The sequence below is a fragment of the Rhinolophus ferrumequinum genome, chromosome 18 (assembly GCF_004115265.2).
Source record: "Rhinolophus ferrumequinum isolate MPI-CBG mRhiFer1 chromosome 18, mRhiFer1_v1.p, whole genome shotgun sequence".
NCBI classification, from domain to species: domain Eukaryota; kingdom Metazoa; phylum Chordata; class Mammalia; order Chiroptera; family Rhinolophidae; genus Rhinolophus; species Rhinolophus ferrumequinum.
The window spans coordinates 50,991,965-51,010,834 of record NC_046301.1 but is presented as its reverse complement, the minus strand read 5'-3'; the positions used below and the strand labels follow the sequence as shown (position 1 = coordinate 51,010,834).

At 56.5% G+C, this 18,870-nt stretch overlaps 1 protein-coding gene across 13 annotated transcripts in view; it reads right to left on the bottom strand.

The window, feature by feature from the left end:
• Positions 1-842: 842 nt before the first annotated feature.
• The window catches only part of MAST3 (microtubule associated serine/threonine kinase 3), a 35,647-nt gene continuing 17,619 nt past the window's right edge, over positions 843-18,870 (bottom strand). For all 13 annotated transcript variants that reach the window (XM_033135077.1, XM_033135079.1, XM_033135068.1 and 10 more), the window contains 20 exons: positions 18,527-18,736; positions 18,336-18,437; positions 17,932-18,064; positions 16,397-16,458; positions 15,921-16,006; positions 14,933-15,141; positions 14,184-14,322; positions 11,393-11,525; positions 11,011-11,176; positions 10,349-10,450; positions 9,561-9,683; positions 8,635-8,744; positions 7,606-7,739; positions 6,831-7,075; positions 6,145-6,351; positions 5,566-5,792; positions 5,035-5,157; positions 4,348-4,484; positions 4,069-4,250; positions 843-3,130 (listed from right to left, as the gene is read on the bottom strand). In XM_033135077.1, coding sequence (XP_032990968.1) covers positions 2,598-3,130; positions 4,069-4,250; positions 4,348-4,484; positions 5,035-5,157; positions 5,566-5,792; positions 6,145-6,351; positions 6,831-7,075; positions 7,606-7,739; positions 8,635-8,744; positions 9,561-9,683; positions 10,349-10,450; positions 11,011-11,176; positions 11,393-11,525; positions 14,184-14,322; positions 14,933-15,141; positions 15,921-16,006; positions 16,397-16,458; positions 17,932-18,064; positions 18,336-18,437; positions 18,527-18,736 — 3,363 coding nt within the window. In that variant the 3' untranslated portion in view covers positions 843-2,597. The remainder of the gene's footprint in view (positions 3,131-4,068; positions 4,251-4,347; positions 4,485-5,034; positions 5,158-5,565; positions 5,793-6,144; positions 6,352-6,830; positions 7,076-7,605; positions 7,740-8,634; positions 8,745-9,560; positions 9,684-10,348; positions 10,451-11,010; positions 11,177-11,392; positions 11,526-14,183; positions 14,323-14,932; positions 15,142-15,920; positions 16,007-16,396; positions 16,459-17,931; positions 18,065-18,335; positions 18,438-18,526; positions 18,737-18,870) is intronic.

Here is an 18,870-nt window from a genome sequence, read left to right as displayed (position 1 = left end):
CGCCCCCGGCGGAAATAGCCGAACGTGTTCGGGCCGTGAGGACGAAGCGAGGCCAAGGCGGAGCCTAGGGACGTATGAATGCTTCCGGAAAGAGCCAAACGTACCCCCGCGGGACTGTACTGTCGAGGGTGCCCCCGAGATAGCCGTTCATTTCCGGAAACAGCCGAGCACAATCGGGTTGGACGAATGACTCCCGAGGCTGCGGTCGGCTGGGCTCGGCTGCGCTCGTTGAGATTAGAGACGCCCGGGGGATTCCGGAAATAGCCGAGCGCAATCCAGTCAGACGAGTGACCCCGAGGCTGGGGCCGTCTGGACTCCATTGAGTTTAGACACCCGAGCGATTCCGGAAATGGCCGAGCGTGCTCCAGCCCGACTGGCGGAACAGAGGCTGAGCCCCGATACTGAGAAGAGTTTGTGGAAGGAACCGAGCGTGCTTGGTTCCTAAGGAGTTCAAACCCAGAGACAGAAATTGCCGAAGAATGGACGGTTCCGGAGGACGGGTGAGGCGGCCCCGAACTCAAGGAACAGAAAGCGGCGGAGTAGAAAAGAGGCTATCCCAGAAACATAGGGCCGAGGAGCCAGGGTTGAAGGCGTTTCCATGGCAGCCCTGAGCGTCCGGAAGCAGCTGAAAGAACTCCGGCCCTGCCACTGCTAGAACACGCCCAACTCGGGACCAGATGCAGACGACTGTTTCCGGAAGTAGCCGAAGACTGTCAAGTGGGGGCGTGGCCAAAGGTTTCTGACTCGAACTAGAACTCCGGAAGTAACCGAACGCTCGGTCGGGTGGGGACCAGGGAACTTTTAGGGACACAGCCCAAGCGGGTATAGAAAGGACACAAAAATGGTTTATCAATTTTTTATTAACACAGCCGAGAGCCCCAGATGGGTGTCTGGATGAAGCTTTTAAGGGTATAGCCAAGGATGGGTACTCACAGAGAGAAGGCAGCAGGAGGCCAGGACCAGAGAATCTCAGTGATGAACTCCTGTGCAGCCTTCAAAACCCATTTCAAATGACTTTGAGCCGAGGGTCTGTTTTCACCCCGCTCCCTTCACTCTTTCCTTACTCTTTTTTTGTCCCTTCACAAATCCAGACACTGGACCTCCTGTTTGTCAATGTGGATTTTATTCACTGTCAGCTCCGGGATGGAAGAAGGGAGCAAGTCATGCATAGCCTTGGTCTAGCTCCAACACCAGGCAATGCTGGGCCGGGGGGAGGGATGCAGATAGGGCTGCAGTATTTGGAAAGTGCCATTACCATGTGGGGCACAGCAATCTTGCCAGCCACCTCTAAATGGGAAACGCTAAAGGCTCTGAGATGCCCCTGTGGTTCACATAACATCACAGGCTGGCTGGAGTCAGCTGTATCTGATACCAGACTCTGCATTCAAGTTCCCTTGACAAGGCCCACAAGAAGGCCTGGCTGCATGACTCTCCACCCACACCAGGTCTCAGCTATTTGTCTGTAAAATGGGGGTGACGATACCACCTCCAGGCTTCTCAAGGCCAGCTGAGGGAGAAGCCACAAGTAAAAGCGCTTGGCACACAGTAAGTGCTTAATCGTCATTGGGATTAGTTTTGTAAACATAAGGAAACTCAGGCACAGAGTGGGAAAGCCATTTTCCCAGAGCCAAAGAGTGAAGCCAAGATTCAAACTCGGGCCTCACTGCCTCCCCTCCCACCCCCGTTGGGTTTTCTCACTCGAATTTCATCCCAGGGAGGCTCTAACATATCGAGGGAACCATGATGTTTCAAACATCATGGTCCACATTTAACCCTGGTGGGCATCAAATATGTGAAATCTTGTTCAAGGGGGATCTTCTTCTCCTGCCCTGGCAGTGCCCTTTGAGGCCTGTGCCTCCTGGGGCATTAGTGTCAACCTGTGGAGTGGGTGATCCTTTGCCTAGATCTGGTGATCTATCAAAGCCCCAGTTTCCATATCCCCTAAACCCACAGGACTGGAGGCAGATTCTAGCCAGGCTGGACTACGGATGGAGGTTACCATGGTGGGAAGCAGCCGTCAGCATCCAGTCCATCATGAAGATGACTTTGTTTTGTGGTGGAAGGGAATCGATTACAGATCCTCCGGGTCACATCTAAACCGGGCCCAGACAATTGAGCTGGGCTGCAACCCTTCAAATCGGTGGGTCTTGGGTCAATGATGGGATCAAGTAACACACAGAAAACTTTAAAAGTACAGAACAACAAGAAAATACGAACACATGTGACTTGTCCAAAGTGCTTCCTTTAGAGCCCTGGGGGCAGGGTCTGCATGGGGCAGGCCCTGGGCAGCTGCTGTCACAGGGGCAGCTCTGTCTGGCCATCGCTTATAAAAAGTAATAAATTAGTTGCAGGGATTTGCTGCTATTTACAGTGCCACCATCACCTCCCATTCCTGCCTTATAGCCCCTGACGGATCGGTACCAGAACACGAGGGAGGCGCTTGACTGCACCTTCCAGCAAGGACCATGATGGCTTCCTGCCTTCTGGGTGACACAAGCTAGTGGCTCAGTCTCCATCCAGGTGCCACTTGACTTGAAAAACCTTGCACACTAAAAACCGCATGACTTCCAGGCCGGGGGGAGGCCAGGTAGGAAGGATCAGTCCTTCGCTGCAGGTCCCAGGGCTTCAGGTACAGCCTCGGCACCCTCCACTGCAATCTGGGGCACCACAGCAGGTAACCCGGCGGCCTCCTCTGGTGGCTCGTCAAAGCTCACCTCCTGCACAGCCTCCTGCTTCTTGAAGGAGTCTCGGCGCTCGGACAGATGCAGCCGTCGCATGACCACCAGCTCAGAGTCTGGCCCGCGGCTGCGACGACCCGGCTCCCCGTCCAGCCGCTCCCCTGCACCCAGCTTGTCAGCTGACTGGCCCCGGCGCAAACTTGGGGACCAGGCAGGTGTGGGTGGGTGCCCCGGCAGGGGTGAGGGTGAGCGGGGTGGGGGTGCAGGCACGGGTGGGCAGGCCAGCGGGGAGGGCGGGATGCTGCTGGTGGACTTGCGGCGGCCAGCCTTGGGACGGGGTGGCCCTAGCTTGGCAGCCAGGCCGTGCAGGGAACTGGGGCGGGTGTGGCTAGCAGTGGCTGGAGAGGCAGGGCTGCTAGAGTTCGGAGATGCACTGGGTGGGGATGCAGTTTCTGTGGGTGACAGGAGAAGGTCAGGGCCACCGGCCTCACGTCCCCAGCCTCGAACTGGGGCCTTGGGACTGACTGCACCTGCCAAAGCCCACATATTTCCCTGCAGCCACCTATCATGCCTGCTTTTCCTGCTTCCTGTTTGCATAGGCTGTTCCCTTAGCTTAGATGTGGTGAACTCCTATTCATCTATCAAAGCCCTAGCTTTGATTCGCCCACTTCTCACCTAGTAACCCACCACTCATTGGGCCAAAGATACCCATTCACAGTCCATCCTTCCATACAATGAGCCATCCACTCATGGGCCCCCAAAGTTATCCAACAAGGGCCCTTCCTCCTCACCTCCCCACTCCTAGGCCTCCGTCCCAGAGGACCTCTGGTATGAGGAAGAAAGAGATGGCACAGATCCCACTTGCTTTACAAGGTCAGGGTGGGCAAGAGGGAGAGACAGCAGCTGGGGTTCCCAGGGGGAGGGGGGAGTAGCCCTGCGTCTCCTCTGGGTTGCCTCAGCCTGTCCCCCTCACAGACTGGGGGACCTCAGTGTTGGACCAAATCACCATCCTTTCCTGCCCCAGAACAATCTTGCCATGCCCTCTCTGGCTCACACAACGTCCATAGCTCCCCACGGCCCCCTCCCTGCCAGTTGAATCTCAGCTCTTGGGCTTGATCCATTCCCCAATGGCCCCTCTTCAGTTTTCCCCCAGCTTTCACATCCCTCCTGTCTAGAATCCTTTGCTCATGATGTTCCCTCTGCTGGGCATACCCTTCCCTTTCCCTGTACCTGTCTCTGCCCCTCAGCCCTCCTGCCCCCACGTTGCCTCTTAGACTCCAGACAACTGGAAAAGCCCTTCCAGTCATCTGTGGTCATCTGTTTCTTCCATAGCGTCATTCTATCCTCCCATCTGCCTGCTCTCTTCCTGGGCAGCCCTAGGTGCACCCACCTGCTGGGGCATCAGGAGCTGGGCTGCGGCAGGGTGTGGTGGGGCTGGGGGAGAGGCTGTGGGTGGGCGAGCCTGGGAGGCTCTCGTTGGATGACAGGGAGTGGTGGAGGCCAGAGGAAAAGCTGCGGCTGGTGTGTAGCACGGAGGACTGTTTTGAGATCTTCTTGAAGAGTGACTTCCGCCTGTGGGTGAGAACCCAGGGTGCTTCAGGATCCCGCCCCTAGAGGCCCCCCACCGCAGCTGAGAAAGGTCCCCCTTCCACACTCCCTGGCTGCTTACCGGTCCTGTGTCTCCCGTCGGCGGCTCCGCTTGCTCCTGCGTGCCATGCGGCCCTTGGCTACATTCTTCCGGGCGGGGCCCACCTTAATGGATGTGTTCTCCAGGGCCGTGGTCCGGAGGGCAATCTTGTTGTTGCTCTGTAGGCACGACGGTGAGGGGATGCCTCTGTGCTTCCATCCCATGAGCCCCCACCCACCCACTTCCTATCCGTCCTTCAAAGCCCCAGGTCCTATCTATCCAGGTGTCACCTAACGACTCCCCGCTCACTGTGTCAAAGATACATGCCCGCCATCCATGTACCCATCCAATAACCTGTCCCCCCACCTGCTGGTCCCAGGAGCTACCCAACCAGGGGCCTGCCTTATCCTGTGTCCCCACCCTCAGGTCTCAGCCCCCAAGGACTCCTGGTGGGAGGGAGGCACAGATGGTACAGCCCCACAGGATCAGGAAGGTTTTCCTGGGGGAGTGGCTCTGAAGGGTGCTATTAGGGGCCAAAGAAAGAAGCACATTCTAGGCTGAGGGGAGAGGGGTGCCAGGCCTGGAGTTGGCATGAGTGTGGAACAGTGTGGGTAGAGGGGAGACCCATGGAGAATCAGCAGCAGAGGCCAAGAGGGAGTGTGGGGGTCCTGGAAGCCCAGAGGGAGGGCAGGGGGTGGGGGTCCTGGGAGCACTGAGTGGGAGTGGCACCTTCAGCAGCAGCTCCACAACGTCCATGTGTACCAGCCCCAGGACAGACTCCCCATTGATATGCGTGATGAGGTCTCCGGCTTGCAGTCCCGCCTCCTGGGCGGGGCTCCCCTCCTCCACGCTCTGGGGGGAAATGGCAAGGTCAGCAGCCAGGCCAGGGTCCAACAGCAGGAGACCCCATCAAGCTGCTGCCACGCATGCTGACTCAGTTTCCCTGACCTTGGGTGCTGTTCAGAGACTGACCAGAGGGGAGAGGACGGGCAGAGCCCTGGACTGGGGGACGAAGGACAACTCACCCACTGTGCGCCTGCCAGCAGGGGGTATAAGCTTCATGCCCATTTAGGGTCTCTATCCGGCCTTGTCCCTCTTGCCCAAACCCCTTCCCATAACTGATGGCAAAGGCACAGAGGGCATGAGCTCCCTGCCCTGGGCCCCCAAACCTCACAGACTAGAAAACACACCTCACCAGGCCAGAGCCAGCCTCAGACCAGGTCAGGCTGTCCCCCCCCATCCCCCCCCAGGCCAGCTCACCCAGACGACATGGTGTACAGTGTAGATGTCACTGTCGCCCATGTAGACGCGGATGGCCCGCAGGCTGAAGCCATACTTCTTGCCAGAGCTGTGGATGATAATGGGGGGCCGCAGGCTGCCACACACAGGGGACGGGTCTCGGCTGGGAGATGAGTCACGGGACGACGGGTTTGAGGACAATGAACGTGGGGACAGGGGGCTCATGAGGGGGCCACCACTGCCATCATCTGCAGGAATGAAGGTTCGGGGGAGGGGTCACTCCCTAGTGCACCTCCCCATAGGGCACCTTCCCCTCCCACCGCGCCGACCACTCCAGCTGCTTCACTGCTGCTCCCATGCCCCTAAGTGTGGTCCCCCCGCCGGACCTTTGCACATGTAGTGTTCTGTGCTAGGCATGCAGTTCCCAAGATCTCCTTGCGCCCAGCTCCTTCCCCTTTTCTGGGGCTCAGGCCCTACATGACCTTGAAGGACCCCTTCCAGACACCCCAGCCAAAGCAGACCCCACCTCGTGGTTAAAATGGACATGGACCCCACCCATGGTTATATTAAGCAGAGATGAGGCTGGGCCATGGGCATTACCGGCGGTGATGATGAGTGACAGGGCAGACACTGAGGCCGACTTGGGCACCCGGCCCCCACTGGGGGAAGCCCTAGACTTCTCGGGGGCTGGGTCTCGTGGGCCCCCAAGGCGGCGGCCCCGGCCGGCATCCAAGGCCCTGGGTGTGGACTGTCGGGCACCAGTGCTGTTGCTCCGTAGGCGTGCATGGCTGAGGGCGGCGGGATCGGCTAGGGGGTTTACAGGGTGAGGGGGTCAGTCTGGCACTCCCATCTCACCACTCGGCCCCTCTGTCCTCAGGAGGCAAGGTCGGCGTGGACACAGTCCAGCCTCCTGGCCTTTGTCCAGGCAGTTCCTTCTTCCTGCAAAACCTTCCTGCATTGCTCTCCCTGGAAAGCTCCACTCTTCAATTCCTCTCCTCCAGAAAGTCTTCTCTCCACCCATCAGACCCCTAGCTACTCTCTTGGAAGCCCTCAGTCCTGTCCATCTCTCTAGTCCCATCCTGACCCAATGAAGCTGGGGGCTCCTTGGGGGCCAAGCTGAGGCCTGAAGCCTCTCTAGAGCCCTGGCCTTTCCTATCTTAAAGATTTTATTAGAAAAGTCAATGTTCCCTTTAGAACTTCTACTCATCCTCAAAACCCATCTCAAATAGCCCTTCCCCTGGGAAACTTTCCACAATACCACCCTTCCCACGCTGGACATCACCTACCAGAGAGGCTTGAGGACTTGGGCATCACTGGGGTGGCGGCTGGTGGCGGGTCAGGCTCTCCCAGAATGAAGACGGGCTTCTTGGGGCCCACAGGGCCTAGGCTGGCTCCCTCATCCTCTGATGAGAAGGCAAACTTGGGCATCGTGTCCAGGCTGATGGTGCTCAGGAGAGATGGGCTGGGTCCCCGCTCAGGCTGGGAAGAGGATGAGTGGCAGGAGGAACTAGAGGACGTCCAGGACCTCAGCCTGAAAGGGAAGAGCCCAAGTCACACTTGCTAAGTGCCCTCACTCCAGGACACGCAGTCATCCCCAGTAGCCACAACTTAAGTCTCAGCCTAGAGTCAGGGAAATGTGTAAATAGAGTGTGAGTTCTCTCTGCTTGCTCTGTTCTCTGTCTATCCGGAGAATTCTCATTCATCTTTTAAAACCCAGCTTCCAATGTCCATCCTCTAGCTGACATTGATTATTTCTGTTGAGTCTGGACTTTGAAAGATGAATAGAAGTTCATGAGCAGAGGGTATTCTGGACAGAAGGAACAGTAGAGCAGAAGCGAAACAGTATGATGGTGCATGGCTGTTTTATGTTGGGTGTGGTTAGGAGTGCAAAGCCAAAGGGAGTGATGATAGGGGCCAGGGAGGCAGGGGACTGACAGGTTGGCCAATGTTTGACCCTTTTCTACTGGGCCACTGGGAAGCTCTTTCCAATGTTAGATTTTGTGGTTCCACCTCCTAGCAGGCTTGGAAGCTGGATCTGCTTATACTGCCCAGTCCACCTACCGGACGTCAGTGCTCTGCCGGGGGCCATACTCCCCCTCACTGCGTTCCCACCCTTCTTCCCGATCCTCACTAAAGCTCCGTTCAGCAAAGGTAGGGGTAGGTTGCACAGCTAGGAACTCAGAGCTGCTGTAGACCTGGGAAGTAATAAAAAACAACAGTAAAAACAACGGAGACAGGAGCCACACCCGCTTCCTACATGCACTGGGCTGGTGGAGGAAGGTCAACCCACCCGCTTCCCTGTGATTCACTTCCTTAAATCCTTACTCAGCATGTGCCTAAAGACAGCAGAGTCTGTAGCCTACTGTACAGGTGAGAAACGGAGGCTCAGAGGGGCCCAGCCACCAACGGGGGCCACAGCCAGGGTTTCTGTCGCTGACTACGATACCCTGCCCAGGCCCACAAGTAGTGCAGAGGGTTTTTTTATCCAATTATAAACAAAGGAAGGAACTTAATGTAAACTTGCGAAGCTATAAAATGACACCCAGCATAGTTCTAGTTACAATAGCCAACAAGTGGCAACAACCCAAATGTCCATCAGCTAGCTGATGCAGGATAAACACAATGTGGTCCATCCACATGACGGAATCGTTACTCGGCCGCACGAAGGAATGAAGCGCTAACACACGCTATAACATGATGCACCTAGAAAACATGCTGAGTGAGAAAAGCCAGACATAAAAGCCCATCTAGTATGTGATGCCATCTACATGAAATGTTCAGAAGAGGCAAATCCATAGGGACAGAAAGCAGACTGGTAGTTGTCAGGGGCTGGAGGAGGGGGGATGGGGAGTGACTGCTCATGAGGTGGACAAGGTCTCCCTTGGGGGTGATAGAAATGTTCCAGAATGATTCTGGTGAAGATGGCACAATACTGTTTAAACGTGCTAAATGTCACTGAATTGTACTCTCTACAATGGCTAATGCAGTATAGTTTATGTTGTGCGTATTTTACCACGATAAAACATGCAAATAACTAAACATCTCACGATATTTCCTGAGCACTAGTTGTATCTCGAGCCCGGCCCCCACCTTACTAAACCGGTGGGAGCAGGAGGAGAACTGGGGGATCTCTGTGGACGACTCCTCGTCGTTGGTCTCATCATCCTCAGAGCCCAGATGCCGGTACCGTTCTGATCGCGCTGCGGGACGAGAGGCACATGCAGCCCGTGTGAGGTGGCGGTGAGGGCTGCGGGGGGGGGGGGGGTTAGGGGGTGGATAACGGGGGAGGGCAAGTGTGGCAAGGGCCACCACCAGGGCAAAGGCGGAAGGCTGAAGGCTGCGAGGTGGGACCACACCCACTGCATTTAGGGACCACAAGAGGCTTGAGCAGCAGAGTGAGTACGGAGAATCCATCCCAGCCATGTCCCTAAACGCTTTGGGACCATTGCTGGGAATTTTTGTGTTTGAGCCTTAGTATTCTTACTCTTGAAACAGGTTATCCAGAATTAGGAAAATTGTGTACCTGAAACATAAAGTATGTTCCTCACTTTACAGAAGAGGAAACAGACCCTCAGAGAGGACCTCTGACATGCCCAAGACCACACAACAAGTTCTGGAAGAGGCGCTGGACAATGAGGGCCTTTGCTGTGTTTGCCCAGAACCCTGAGTGGGGAGAACCCACGGAAGTATCTGAGGGGACCCCTCCACAAAAGCTCAGCAAGGCGCCCCACCCTCCTGTGTGATACAGGGCTCCGTGCTGGGAGGTGGAACATGCTAGAAGACCCCAGGCAAGGGTCTGCCACACTCAGTGCCTTGATTTCCCCTCCCACAATTTGAGGGGGTGCCGTGCCTCGTGAACCCAGAAGTACAAGAAATCCCAGCGGGAGTGGGGAGGGCAGACCTGCCCTAGCTTCTCAGAAAGCTCCAGAAGTCGCAAGTTCCAGGTCCAGGGTGAGGCGCCGAGCCCGGGCGGAGACCCTAGCAGACAACCCTCCCCTCCCAGAACCCCCACTCACTATCGAAGTAGCTGGTGTCATCCTCGGCTTCGAGCTGTGGCACAAACTCGGCCTTGTGTCGCAGGAGACCAGCCCAGTCCAGTGTCCAGAAGAAGGGGTGCTGCTTCACCTCATGGGTGCCACCTGCAGACACGCCCAGTGGAGTTCTGTGGGTCCCCAACCTCGTGGCCCCCTGGGCCCATGGGGGACCAAAACTTGGCTAACACAGAACCAGAAAGATGGGAGGGGAAGCCAGCAGCCACTGAAGAGCCCAGAGAATTGAGCTAGGGCTCGAACCCAGACCCTGCTCTTCCCTCTCCTGGATGTTGAGATCCCACCATCCGCAGAAACCCCCGAGACTTAGAAGGGCTTCCTTCCTGGGCCCTTTCCACGTGCTTCCATGGAGCAGAGCTGACTGAAGGTTCCACGACCTCAGCCCCGACCATTCTCTCCCATGGCCAAGTTTCATCAGAACATGACCTGCAGTGGCCATGGTAATGGCTGGCTGCACGTATCAAATAGTTCCTTAACCATTCATTAAGTGGCTGGGAAAACTGGGACAGTGGGAGCCATGGGGCGGGGCCTTTGAGGACCTTAGGACACAGCCCCTGGTGATCTTACAGGCTCACATACTCACTCAGCCTCAGTGTCCCCGGTCTGTACCAGACCCAGCTACCTGCTCTTCCTTCAAGGTCTTAAGTTAATGCCTGGCAAACGCCTGTGCACCTTTCAAAACCCCAGCCCCAAGTCCCCCTCCTTCATGCAGCCTTTCAAGTAGAGCTTTTGTTTGCCGCAGGCCCCATACATACCAGTGCCCAGACGGTCCAGTGGGTTCTGCCGGAGCAGCCTGGTGATGAGGTCTTGGGCGTCCGCTGGAAGGGCCTCCTCCCCCTCTGGCCACAGGATCTCATCTACAATGAGGGGAGGGAGTGAGGGGGGTGGGATAGTCCTGCCACGCCCCTCCCACTACTGCCCCTCACTCACTGTGCTCCGACCCATTAGCCTCCCTTGGTCCTTCCACACACCAGAATCCGTCCCCCCTCACAGCCTTTGCTCTGGCTGCACCCTCTGTCCAGAGCACCTTCCCCTCTTCTCTGTCTGTGGCTCCCTCTCACTCCTTCAGGTCTTTGCTCACAAGTCATCTCGGAGGCCTCCACAACTTGCCATTTACTGCAGCGCCCCCAGCACCGTGCCCCCTCCCTTCGGTCTGCTTCTCCCTCTTGGCATTTTTGGCCTCTAATTGCTCCAAAATTTGCTTCTGTACCTCGCTGTCTGTCTTGCCTGCTGGACTGTGGGGACCACAAGGGCTGTCTACTTTGCCCCTGCGCATGTCCCCAGTGCCCAGCGTGGGCCAGGCATATCGTAGGTGCCCTATCCACACATGGGGCTGCTCCCCTCGCTAGCGTAGCTAGGGAAGAGCCCCCGTGTGGCCGAGACTCAAACCTGGGGTGACAGAGGATGGAGAACGCACCACTGACCACCTGGCCAAAGAGTTCCTCAGGGGTGTCTCCAAAGAAGGGCACGCAGCCCACCAGGAACTCGTAGAGGATGATGCCCATGGCCCACCAGTCCACCGGCTTGCCATAGCCCTGGCGGAAGATCACCTCGGGCGCGATGTACTCCGGGGTCCCGCACACCTGGGCCAGGCGGAACAGGGAAACTGAAGGTGGCCCCCAGCTTGGGAGGGTCCTCAGGAGAACCTGAGAGGCCGGGGCCAGGCTGGGAATAAGGGGTGGGTAGAATTACAGGGGGCATTTTCATTTCTCCTTTTCGCAGCCGAGTCTTGCCAGGTTCCAGGGTCAGATTCCAGACAAAGGGGGCCCAGCACCCAGGGCTCCTGCCCACCCGCCCACCTGCTTGTCCACGAACTCCCTGGTGTCCTTCTCGATGTGGCCCTCGTAGAGGTTGGTGGCCATGCTCATGAGCCCGATCTTGGACAGGCCGAAGTCGGTCAGCTTGATGTGGCCAAGCGAGGTGATGAGCAGGCTGTGGGCGGGCAGGCAGCGCGCTCAGGGCTGGGGGCCCCGGCACTTGGTACCTCCTGCTGCCCTTGAACTTGGCTCCACTCTGGGCAGGCCAGACCCCCCCAGGGGAGTGGAAGGCACTTCCATTGCACAGCCACATCATCACAAGAACCAATGGGTCTTGGGAAATATTACAAATTTGGCAAACGTCTCTGTGCACCTACTGGGTGTATCTGGTGTTGCTGTTGAGTACCTACTATATACTCGACTGCGTAAAACAAAATTCCTCAGAATCACAGCATCTGCCAACTGCATTAAAACATCTCCTGATCACCTGCTGGGGGGGGCACATACAGTGTATGTTTGTACTTATGTCCATTATCGTAACATTTTGCAAGCACCCGTTGTTGACATCCCAAGTTGAAAAATGAACATATCTTGAGCACCTGTTGTGTACAGAAATAATTCTGTGTACCTCAGAAGTGCATCCATTAAACTTGCACACTTACCATGTATGCTGCTGTTTTAAGTTTTCTTGCTTAAATATATAAATGATTTGCTAAGCGGTAGATTCACACGCTCTATCTTTATATAAAGTCATATTTTCATGCACCTCTGCTGCTTAAAAATAAATTTCTAGAAAATGCACTGTGTATATCCAAGTTGTTGGATGAGCCGTCTCTTTGGCACCTACTGTGTACCTCGCCTCTATAAAGAAACAATTCTGTGCACCTGCTGCTTTTTAAAAATAAGAGGTGTTTCTTGAGCAACTACTGTGTACACCAGCTGTGGAAAAAAAACAATACTTTGGTATAGCTACCAGGTACAGCCACACCTTCTAACACGAAGGCCGTGTAACAAGCCTACAGCCACCACTGTTAAGACAAACAACATTTCCTGAGCTCCCACAGGCACACCTATGTTAAAAAAACGTTCATTTATTGAACACTGACTATATCTGCTATTTAAAAATATTTTCCTTCTTATAAATGAAATGATACAATGCCTGGGATTTCCTTCGAATCCTCCAGTGGGCGGGGAAGGGACGGAGAGGACAGGGAGGAAACAGGATCGGTCGAGTGTTGGTGGATGTGGAATCTGAGTAGGGACATGGGGCGCTGTACCCTTCCGTTATGAGCTGAACTGTGTCTCCCCCAAATTCACATGTTCAAGTCCTAACCCCCAGTAACTACAAATAGGACCTTATTTGGAGACAGGGTTGCTGGACATGTGATTACTTAAGATAAGGTCACACTGGAGCAGGGTGGCCCCTAGTCCAATATCACTGGTGTCTTTATAAAAAGGAGAAATTTGGACACAGACATGCACAGAGGGAGGAGGCCACACAAATACTGGAATGACACTGCCACAAGCCAAGGCACTACCCAGAAGCTGGGAGAGAGACCTAGAACGAATCCCTCCCTGGTGTGTTCAGGGAGAGTGCGGCCCTGCTGACACCTTGACCAGAAACTTCCAGCCCCCAGACTGAGAATAAATTTCTCAGTCATCCAGTCTGTAGTACTTTATTATGACAGCCGAGGGAACTAATGTACCTTCTCTTGATTTTGGGGTGTATTTGAAATCTTCCAAAGTGAAAAAGAAAATGTATTTTTGTTGAGCACCTACTATGTGTGTCTATTCCTTCCTCAACCTTTCAAGACTGCGTACCTTCCCACCCCATCTTGCAGACGAGGGTCCTGAGAGGGGCAGGGACTGCCTTGGGGTCTGACCTGAGACACTCGGAAGACCCCACCCCGCCCTGGGATGATCGTAGAGAGGCTTGCTGGGCACAGAGTCCTTAAGGCAGCAAGCACAGGCCCAGGTATACAGCAGGTGCTAAATACACATTTGTTTTGTTTCCTAAGCAAACTACAAAATGCCCTGAAAACACACAGGGATCTTCACATTTACGTTCACACCTCCATGTAGCCAAGTACCTGAGAAACATGTGGTTCTGGCCTCATCCAGACGGTACTCAATATAGGGGTGGTTCTTTCCTTTGTACACAACAGGTGCTCAATTAATGCAAGGGAGGGTGCTTTGAAAATTATGAAGGATTATTCACATGCATGCTTGTGTTTCCCAGTCACCCACAGAGGACCTAGCACCCAGTAGGTGCTTCCTAGCACCCAGTAGGTGCTTCCTAGATGCTAGAATAAAATAAACATCCCAAGGCTCTCAATAAACATGTTTTTTTCCTTTCTTTCCTGCAGTAACACACAACGTATGTTCAAGACATGCACAGTCCCTTTCTTCACATATAAGGTCTTGCAACATGCATGTTCCTGTTCCCTCTCTCTCTCTATATATATATAGCTGGTGCCTCAGCAGTGCATGTTCTTTCCCCTTGTGTGGCAGCAGCTCTGGGAGTGCAGGATCCCTCCCCATGTTGTTTGTGCATCCTAAGTGTACCTTCCCTCTCCGTGACCGGAGCACCTCCATAAGGGCAGTCCTTTCCCTGCATACAGCAGATACCTATTAAGTCACTGCTCTCCTCTGTACGTATCCAGTGCTCAACATGAGCAAGCTCCCTGCCTTCCTGCCAGCAGGGGCCCCCTGACGCCAACAGAATCCAGATAGACGCGGGCTGCTGAGCAGAACCAGGCCGCACTCCCACGCCGCTGGCCAGGCACTGCCCCCAAGCCTCTGGGCCCCACCCCCTTGTGGACCCGCCCCTCACTTGTCAGGCTTGAGGTCCCGGTGTACAATGCCGTAGTTGTGCAGGTATTCGAGCGCCAGCACCGTTTCCGCAAAATACATGCGGGCCATGTCCACAGGCAGAGGGCCCATGTTCTTCAGGAGCGTGGCGCAGTCGCCCCCTGCAAGGGGCAGACGTTCTCAGTGGTTGTGGGCTCAGCAGCCACACCCAATGCCTCCACACCCTCCCGGCCTGGTCCAAAGGGTCCCTAGCGGGTCAGTCCTGAATCAGGGTGGTAAACCAGGCAGGGGGTGGGAGAGGGGCAACCCTGACTCCCAGCCTATTCTTCCTTGGCAGGGTGGCGGCTCTGTACATACCTGGTCCCTTCCCTATACGCAGTGGGTGACTCCAGAGTGCATGCTCCCTGTCCTTGCCTGATAGCTCCTTGGTAAACGTCTGTCCCTGCACTTACCTGAAGGCCCCGGTCTTTCCTGACTGCAAACCCCAACCTGCAACTCCTTACCCGGGACGTCCCCCGCCCTCCCCTGCTCTTACTGCCACCCTCCAGGCCTCTGCTCACCAGTTCCCCCCGCCTAGGACCCTATCCTCCAGGGTCCCACTCTTCTTTGGGCTGCCCCAGCCCCGACCACCCCATCCCATACTGACGGGCCCCAAGGCAGGCTGGGACCCCAGAGGACAGAGCAGACCCCAGCCTGGCCCAAGGAGGGACATTCTCCCAAGTAAGGGGTGAGCTCCCGGGCGCTAGGGGCATGAGACCCCCGAGACCGCACCTTCCACGTACTCCATGACCATGCAGAGGTGGCGCCGGGTCTCAAAGGAACAGAACATGCTGACCACAAAGGGGTTCTCAGCGAAGGTGAGGATGTCACGCTCCACAAAGACCTGCTGGATCTGGTTACGGAGGATCAGGTTCTGCTTATTGATCTTCTTGATAGCGAAGCGCTGCCGTGTGTCCCGGTGCCGCACCAGGTAGACGGCCCTGGGGGAGGGGGCGGGGAGGGCTCACTGAGGCCTGAGCTTGAGGCCCTGGTAGGCCCAGGACCCAACCTGCAGGGCGTTAGCTGGTGCTGCGCCCTCCACCTGGGACACAGTCATCCACACCTGGCCCCGCTCCCAAAGTAGGTACTGAGTTTAAGTCGCCCTGGTGTCCTATAAATGAACTACACCTGGCCCCAGTATATTGGCCCTCAGATTGTTTACTTATGCACAGCAGGCGGAGACCCATTAGCTCAAAAGCCTACACTGAACTCAAAGTACTTTAAATATACTTCAAATATACAGATTTTTTTTGGCCAGTTAGAGTCTGCTTGCTTTGTGTACCCAGTGAAACTGCACCCCACTGCTCCCAGCCAGATACGCGCTAGAGCTATAAGGAGCCCACACACGCCGCTGTTGACCTTTGGGGCTCTCTGACCCAGAGACTCTCCACTGTGCTGCTGGCGCCCTCCCATCCCCCTCTGCCAATTTCATGCTGTCAAGGACACCCCTGCCAACCATCCCACTCCCCCCCACCCCCACAAACCTGTCAAAGTGACAAATAATGCTCACTGCACGCTCCTGCCACCGTGTGGTCCTCTTTTTCCCTGTTCAGTAACCCCCTATACCTGGGACAGGTAAGGGCCTGGATTGTGAACACCTGTACAAGGCCATACTCTGCCACATTCCTCTGCAGTTGTCTGCACACTTAGGGGCTGCCTGGGTGTCAGTCATCCCTGCTGGCATCTGAGAAACGGGTCTATGTGGGACCCGAGGACTCACCCGTAGGCCCCGTTGCTAATGAGCTTGATGGTCTCGAAGTCGCTCTCACACGGCTTCCTCCGTGACGGGCTGACCAGGACACGGCTCTGGGGGGCAAAAAGGCCTCAGGGTCCTGATCCCCCGAGAAGCGGGCTGGGCTCATCCAGCCCCCAAGTCCTTGTACCTGATGCTACTTTCTCCCCACCCAAACTTCTCCAACTCAGTGTCGGAGTTTCTAAGCTTTTGCTCAAGCCACGCCCTCTTCCCAGAAAACTTGCACACATCCTCCAAAATACCTTTCCAGCGCCCCCTCCAGCCCTGCCATGCCCAACCTTCATGGCACAGCAGTCTCCCTCCCCCCACCTTCCTCCCAAGTCAGGAATTTATTAAGCACCTACTGCATGCAAAACTTCTGCAAACCCAGCCCCTCCTATGGCTGCTTGGTCTGCTCTGAGAAGAACAAGACAGGTAGGGGGCCCCAAAGCTCTACACCTCACCTCCAGGGACTCAGGTGCTGGGGTCTGTCCTCTGTCATTGAGGTGACTCAGAGGCACCATATCTGCAAGACGGGGAAGGAGCTTTGAATGGGGCTTTCACCACCTGCCCCTCCATCATCCAAAGATTTCCTGAGGCCTCCAGGGCCCATCTAGGACTGGGGACATGGAGCCTCCCCTGACCAGCTCTCATAATACTGACAAGGAGCCCCTACTATGTCCAGGTCTCAGCCAAACCTAGGAGGCTGGACTAAGCAACAACTGAGGAACCATCGAGAAGGGCCAGTGGGTAGCCCAGGCTCCAGTTGCTCAGCTTTTATCAAACCCTGGCTCCAAGCCTTGGCCTGTGAACACAAGCTGCGACACGGGATCCTAATAACCACCCAGCTCAGGGTACGGCTCTGTGGGCGCCCCCTCCAGTGCAGTCCCAGGGCTTGGCAGAGGGGTGGCCTCAGTGATTGGTCCCTGAACATGAGCCATGACAGTGGCATTGAAGAATGTCTCGTGGTCCCAGAGCTAGGCTGGGATGGCATGGTGGAGTCTCAGGGGTGAGGCAGGCCCAGGTTCAAATGCAGCCCCTCCCACTCTCAGTGGGCCCCCTAGGATGCTGGGTCGGTGATCAGCCCCCACAGCCTCAGCCGTCACCTGTCTGGCCATTTCCCGTATCCTCTGACACCAGACCCACCCCCAGCACCACCTGCGTTATCTTCACTGGACAGACAGGAGGATGGCCACCGCCACAGGGCCAACCCAAGAGTGGCATGGCCTTGGGCACCCCTGTGTCTGATTCCCTGCTCAGTCTCATCTGCCCAGAATCTCAGTGTCTCCAGCTTTAAATGCGGACGATAGCAGCCCGGTCCCAGGCTTAACACAGCAATGATGCTCGCTCGGTGACCACTGGCCACTGCGGCCAGGCCCTGATGACCCCCTCGCCTCCCCCCAGCTCCCCCTTTTCCTCTGCTCCTCAGCCGCACCCCCTCCTTGCTGCTCTTCTGACACGCCAGACATGGTCCCACGTCAGGGCCTCTGTCATACCCCCGCCTGGTTCTCCCCGGCCCCCAGATCCCCACCTGGTCACCTCTCCATCCTCAGCTTCAACCCCACCTCTTCCCAGGGCCTCCTCGATCACCCCCAGACCAGGCTGCTCCAAGTTCTGTGCTCCCCTTGAGCCCTGTTTTGGTTGCCCTGTCCTGGTTGTTTGGAGAAGTTCTTGCCTGAGGGTGGACCTGGCTCCGAGTCCACCTCTGAGGCCACAGGCAGATGAAACTGGGAAAGGCTTTGTGAATTTGCAGGACGACAGGAATGCCATTGCCAGCGTGGCCCCCTGGTGCCCTGGCCCACCTCAACTTGGCAGTTGAGGACACGGAGGCCAGTCAGGGGGTCCAATGTGCAGCCGCCTGACCCCGAAATCCCAGGCACTGTCCCCACAGGGGGCCCCACAGGTGGCTAAGGGCAGGACACAGAGACACAAGGATAGTATGGCTCTACCCCAGCCTCTCCTTAGTCTCTCCTTTCCACCCTGCCCCACCCCAGCTCACCCTCAAGGGGGTCTTTAGCCAGGCCCAGCTGCCCGATGATGTACTGTGGCAGGTCTGTCTTGATGCCCTGGCCCTCGCGGGCCTGGCCCTCGGCAGCCTCCAGCAGGTGGTAAAACTCCTCAGGGTCGAACTCCTGGGGGTGCAGAGGCCTGGTCAGCCAAGGCTTGGTCCTACCTCCGGGCCTTTGCACATGCTGTGCCCTCTGTCTTGGAGCACTCTGACCGGTGGCTCCAACTTGTCCCTGGGTCTTAGCTCCTGGCCCCTCCTCCAGGAAGCCCACCCCAACCTGGCAGCACCCTGTGCCCCTTTCCATGTCTTATGCAACGGGAACTAGTGTCTCGTAGCTCAGGGGCCTGATCTCAGCTCTGCTGGGCCCCTGCATCTGGCTGTGTGCGAAGACTCACCAGGCACTCAAGGAGCCTCGCTGGCCGTGAGATGATGATCAGCAGCTTCCTGACCAGCTGGACGATGAAGCTAACCTCCTCACTGTCCGAGCGCTCATGGGCCTGGGGGCAGGGTGGTGGGACATCACCCGAAGGCCCTTGACCCTGGCCTGCCCCTCCGGGGGATCCCCAGCCCCAAGCTTCCCACGCACATCCTGCAGAAGCCTCTCCAGCTTCTCTTGCATCTCCAGGAAGTAGCGGGAAGTGACAAGTGCCTCTCCAGATTTGGCCAGGCAGTCGCGGGCCAGCTCGATAATCTGGTGGTGGATGAAGCCCAGGACGCCGTCGGCCAGTGCCAGCCGAGCACCAGGCGTGAAGGCAGTGAGGAACTCCTGCAGACGACCCTCCATCTGGGCTGTGGCCTGGGTGGAGATGGGCGACCGGGTCACTGAATGGGGCTGGGGAGCAGCACGTGCAGATGGGGGCAGGGGAGACAGTTGAGGACAGAGAGGGGATGTGATGATGGAGCCGATGGGGGTGGAGGGCTCGGGAGTGG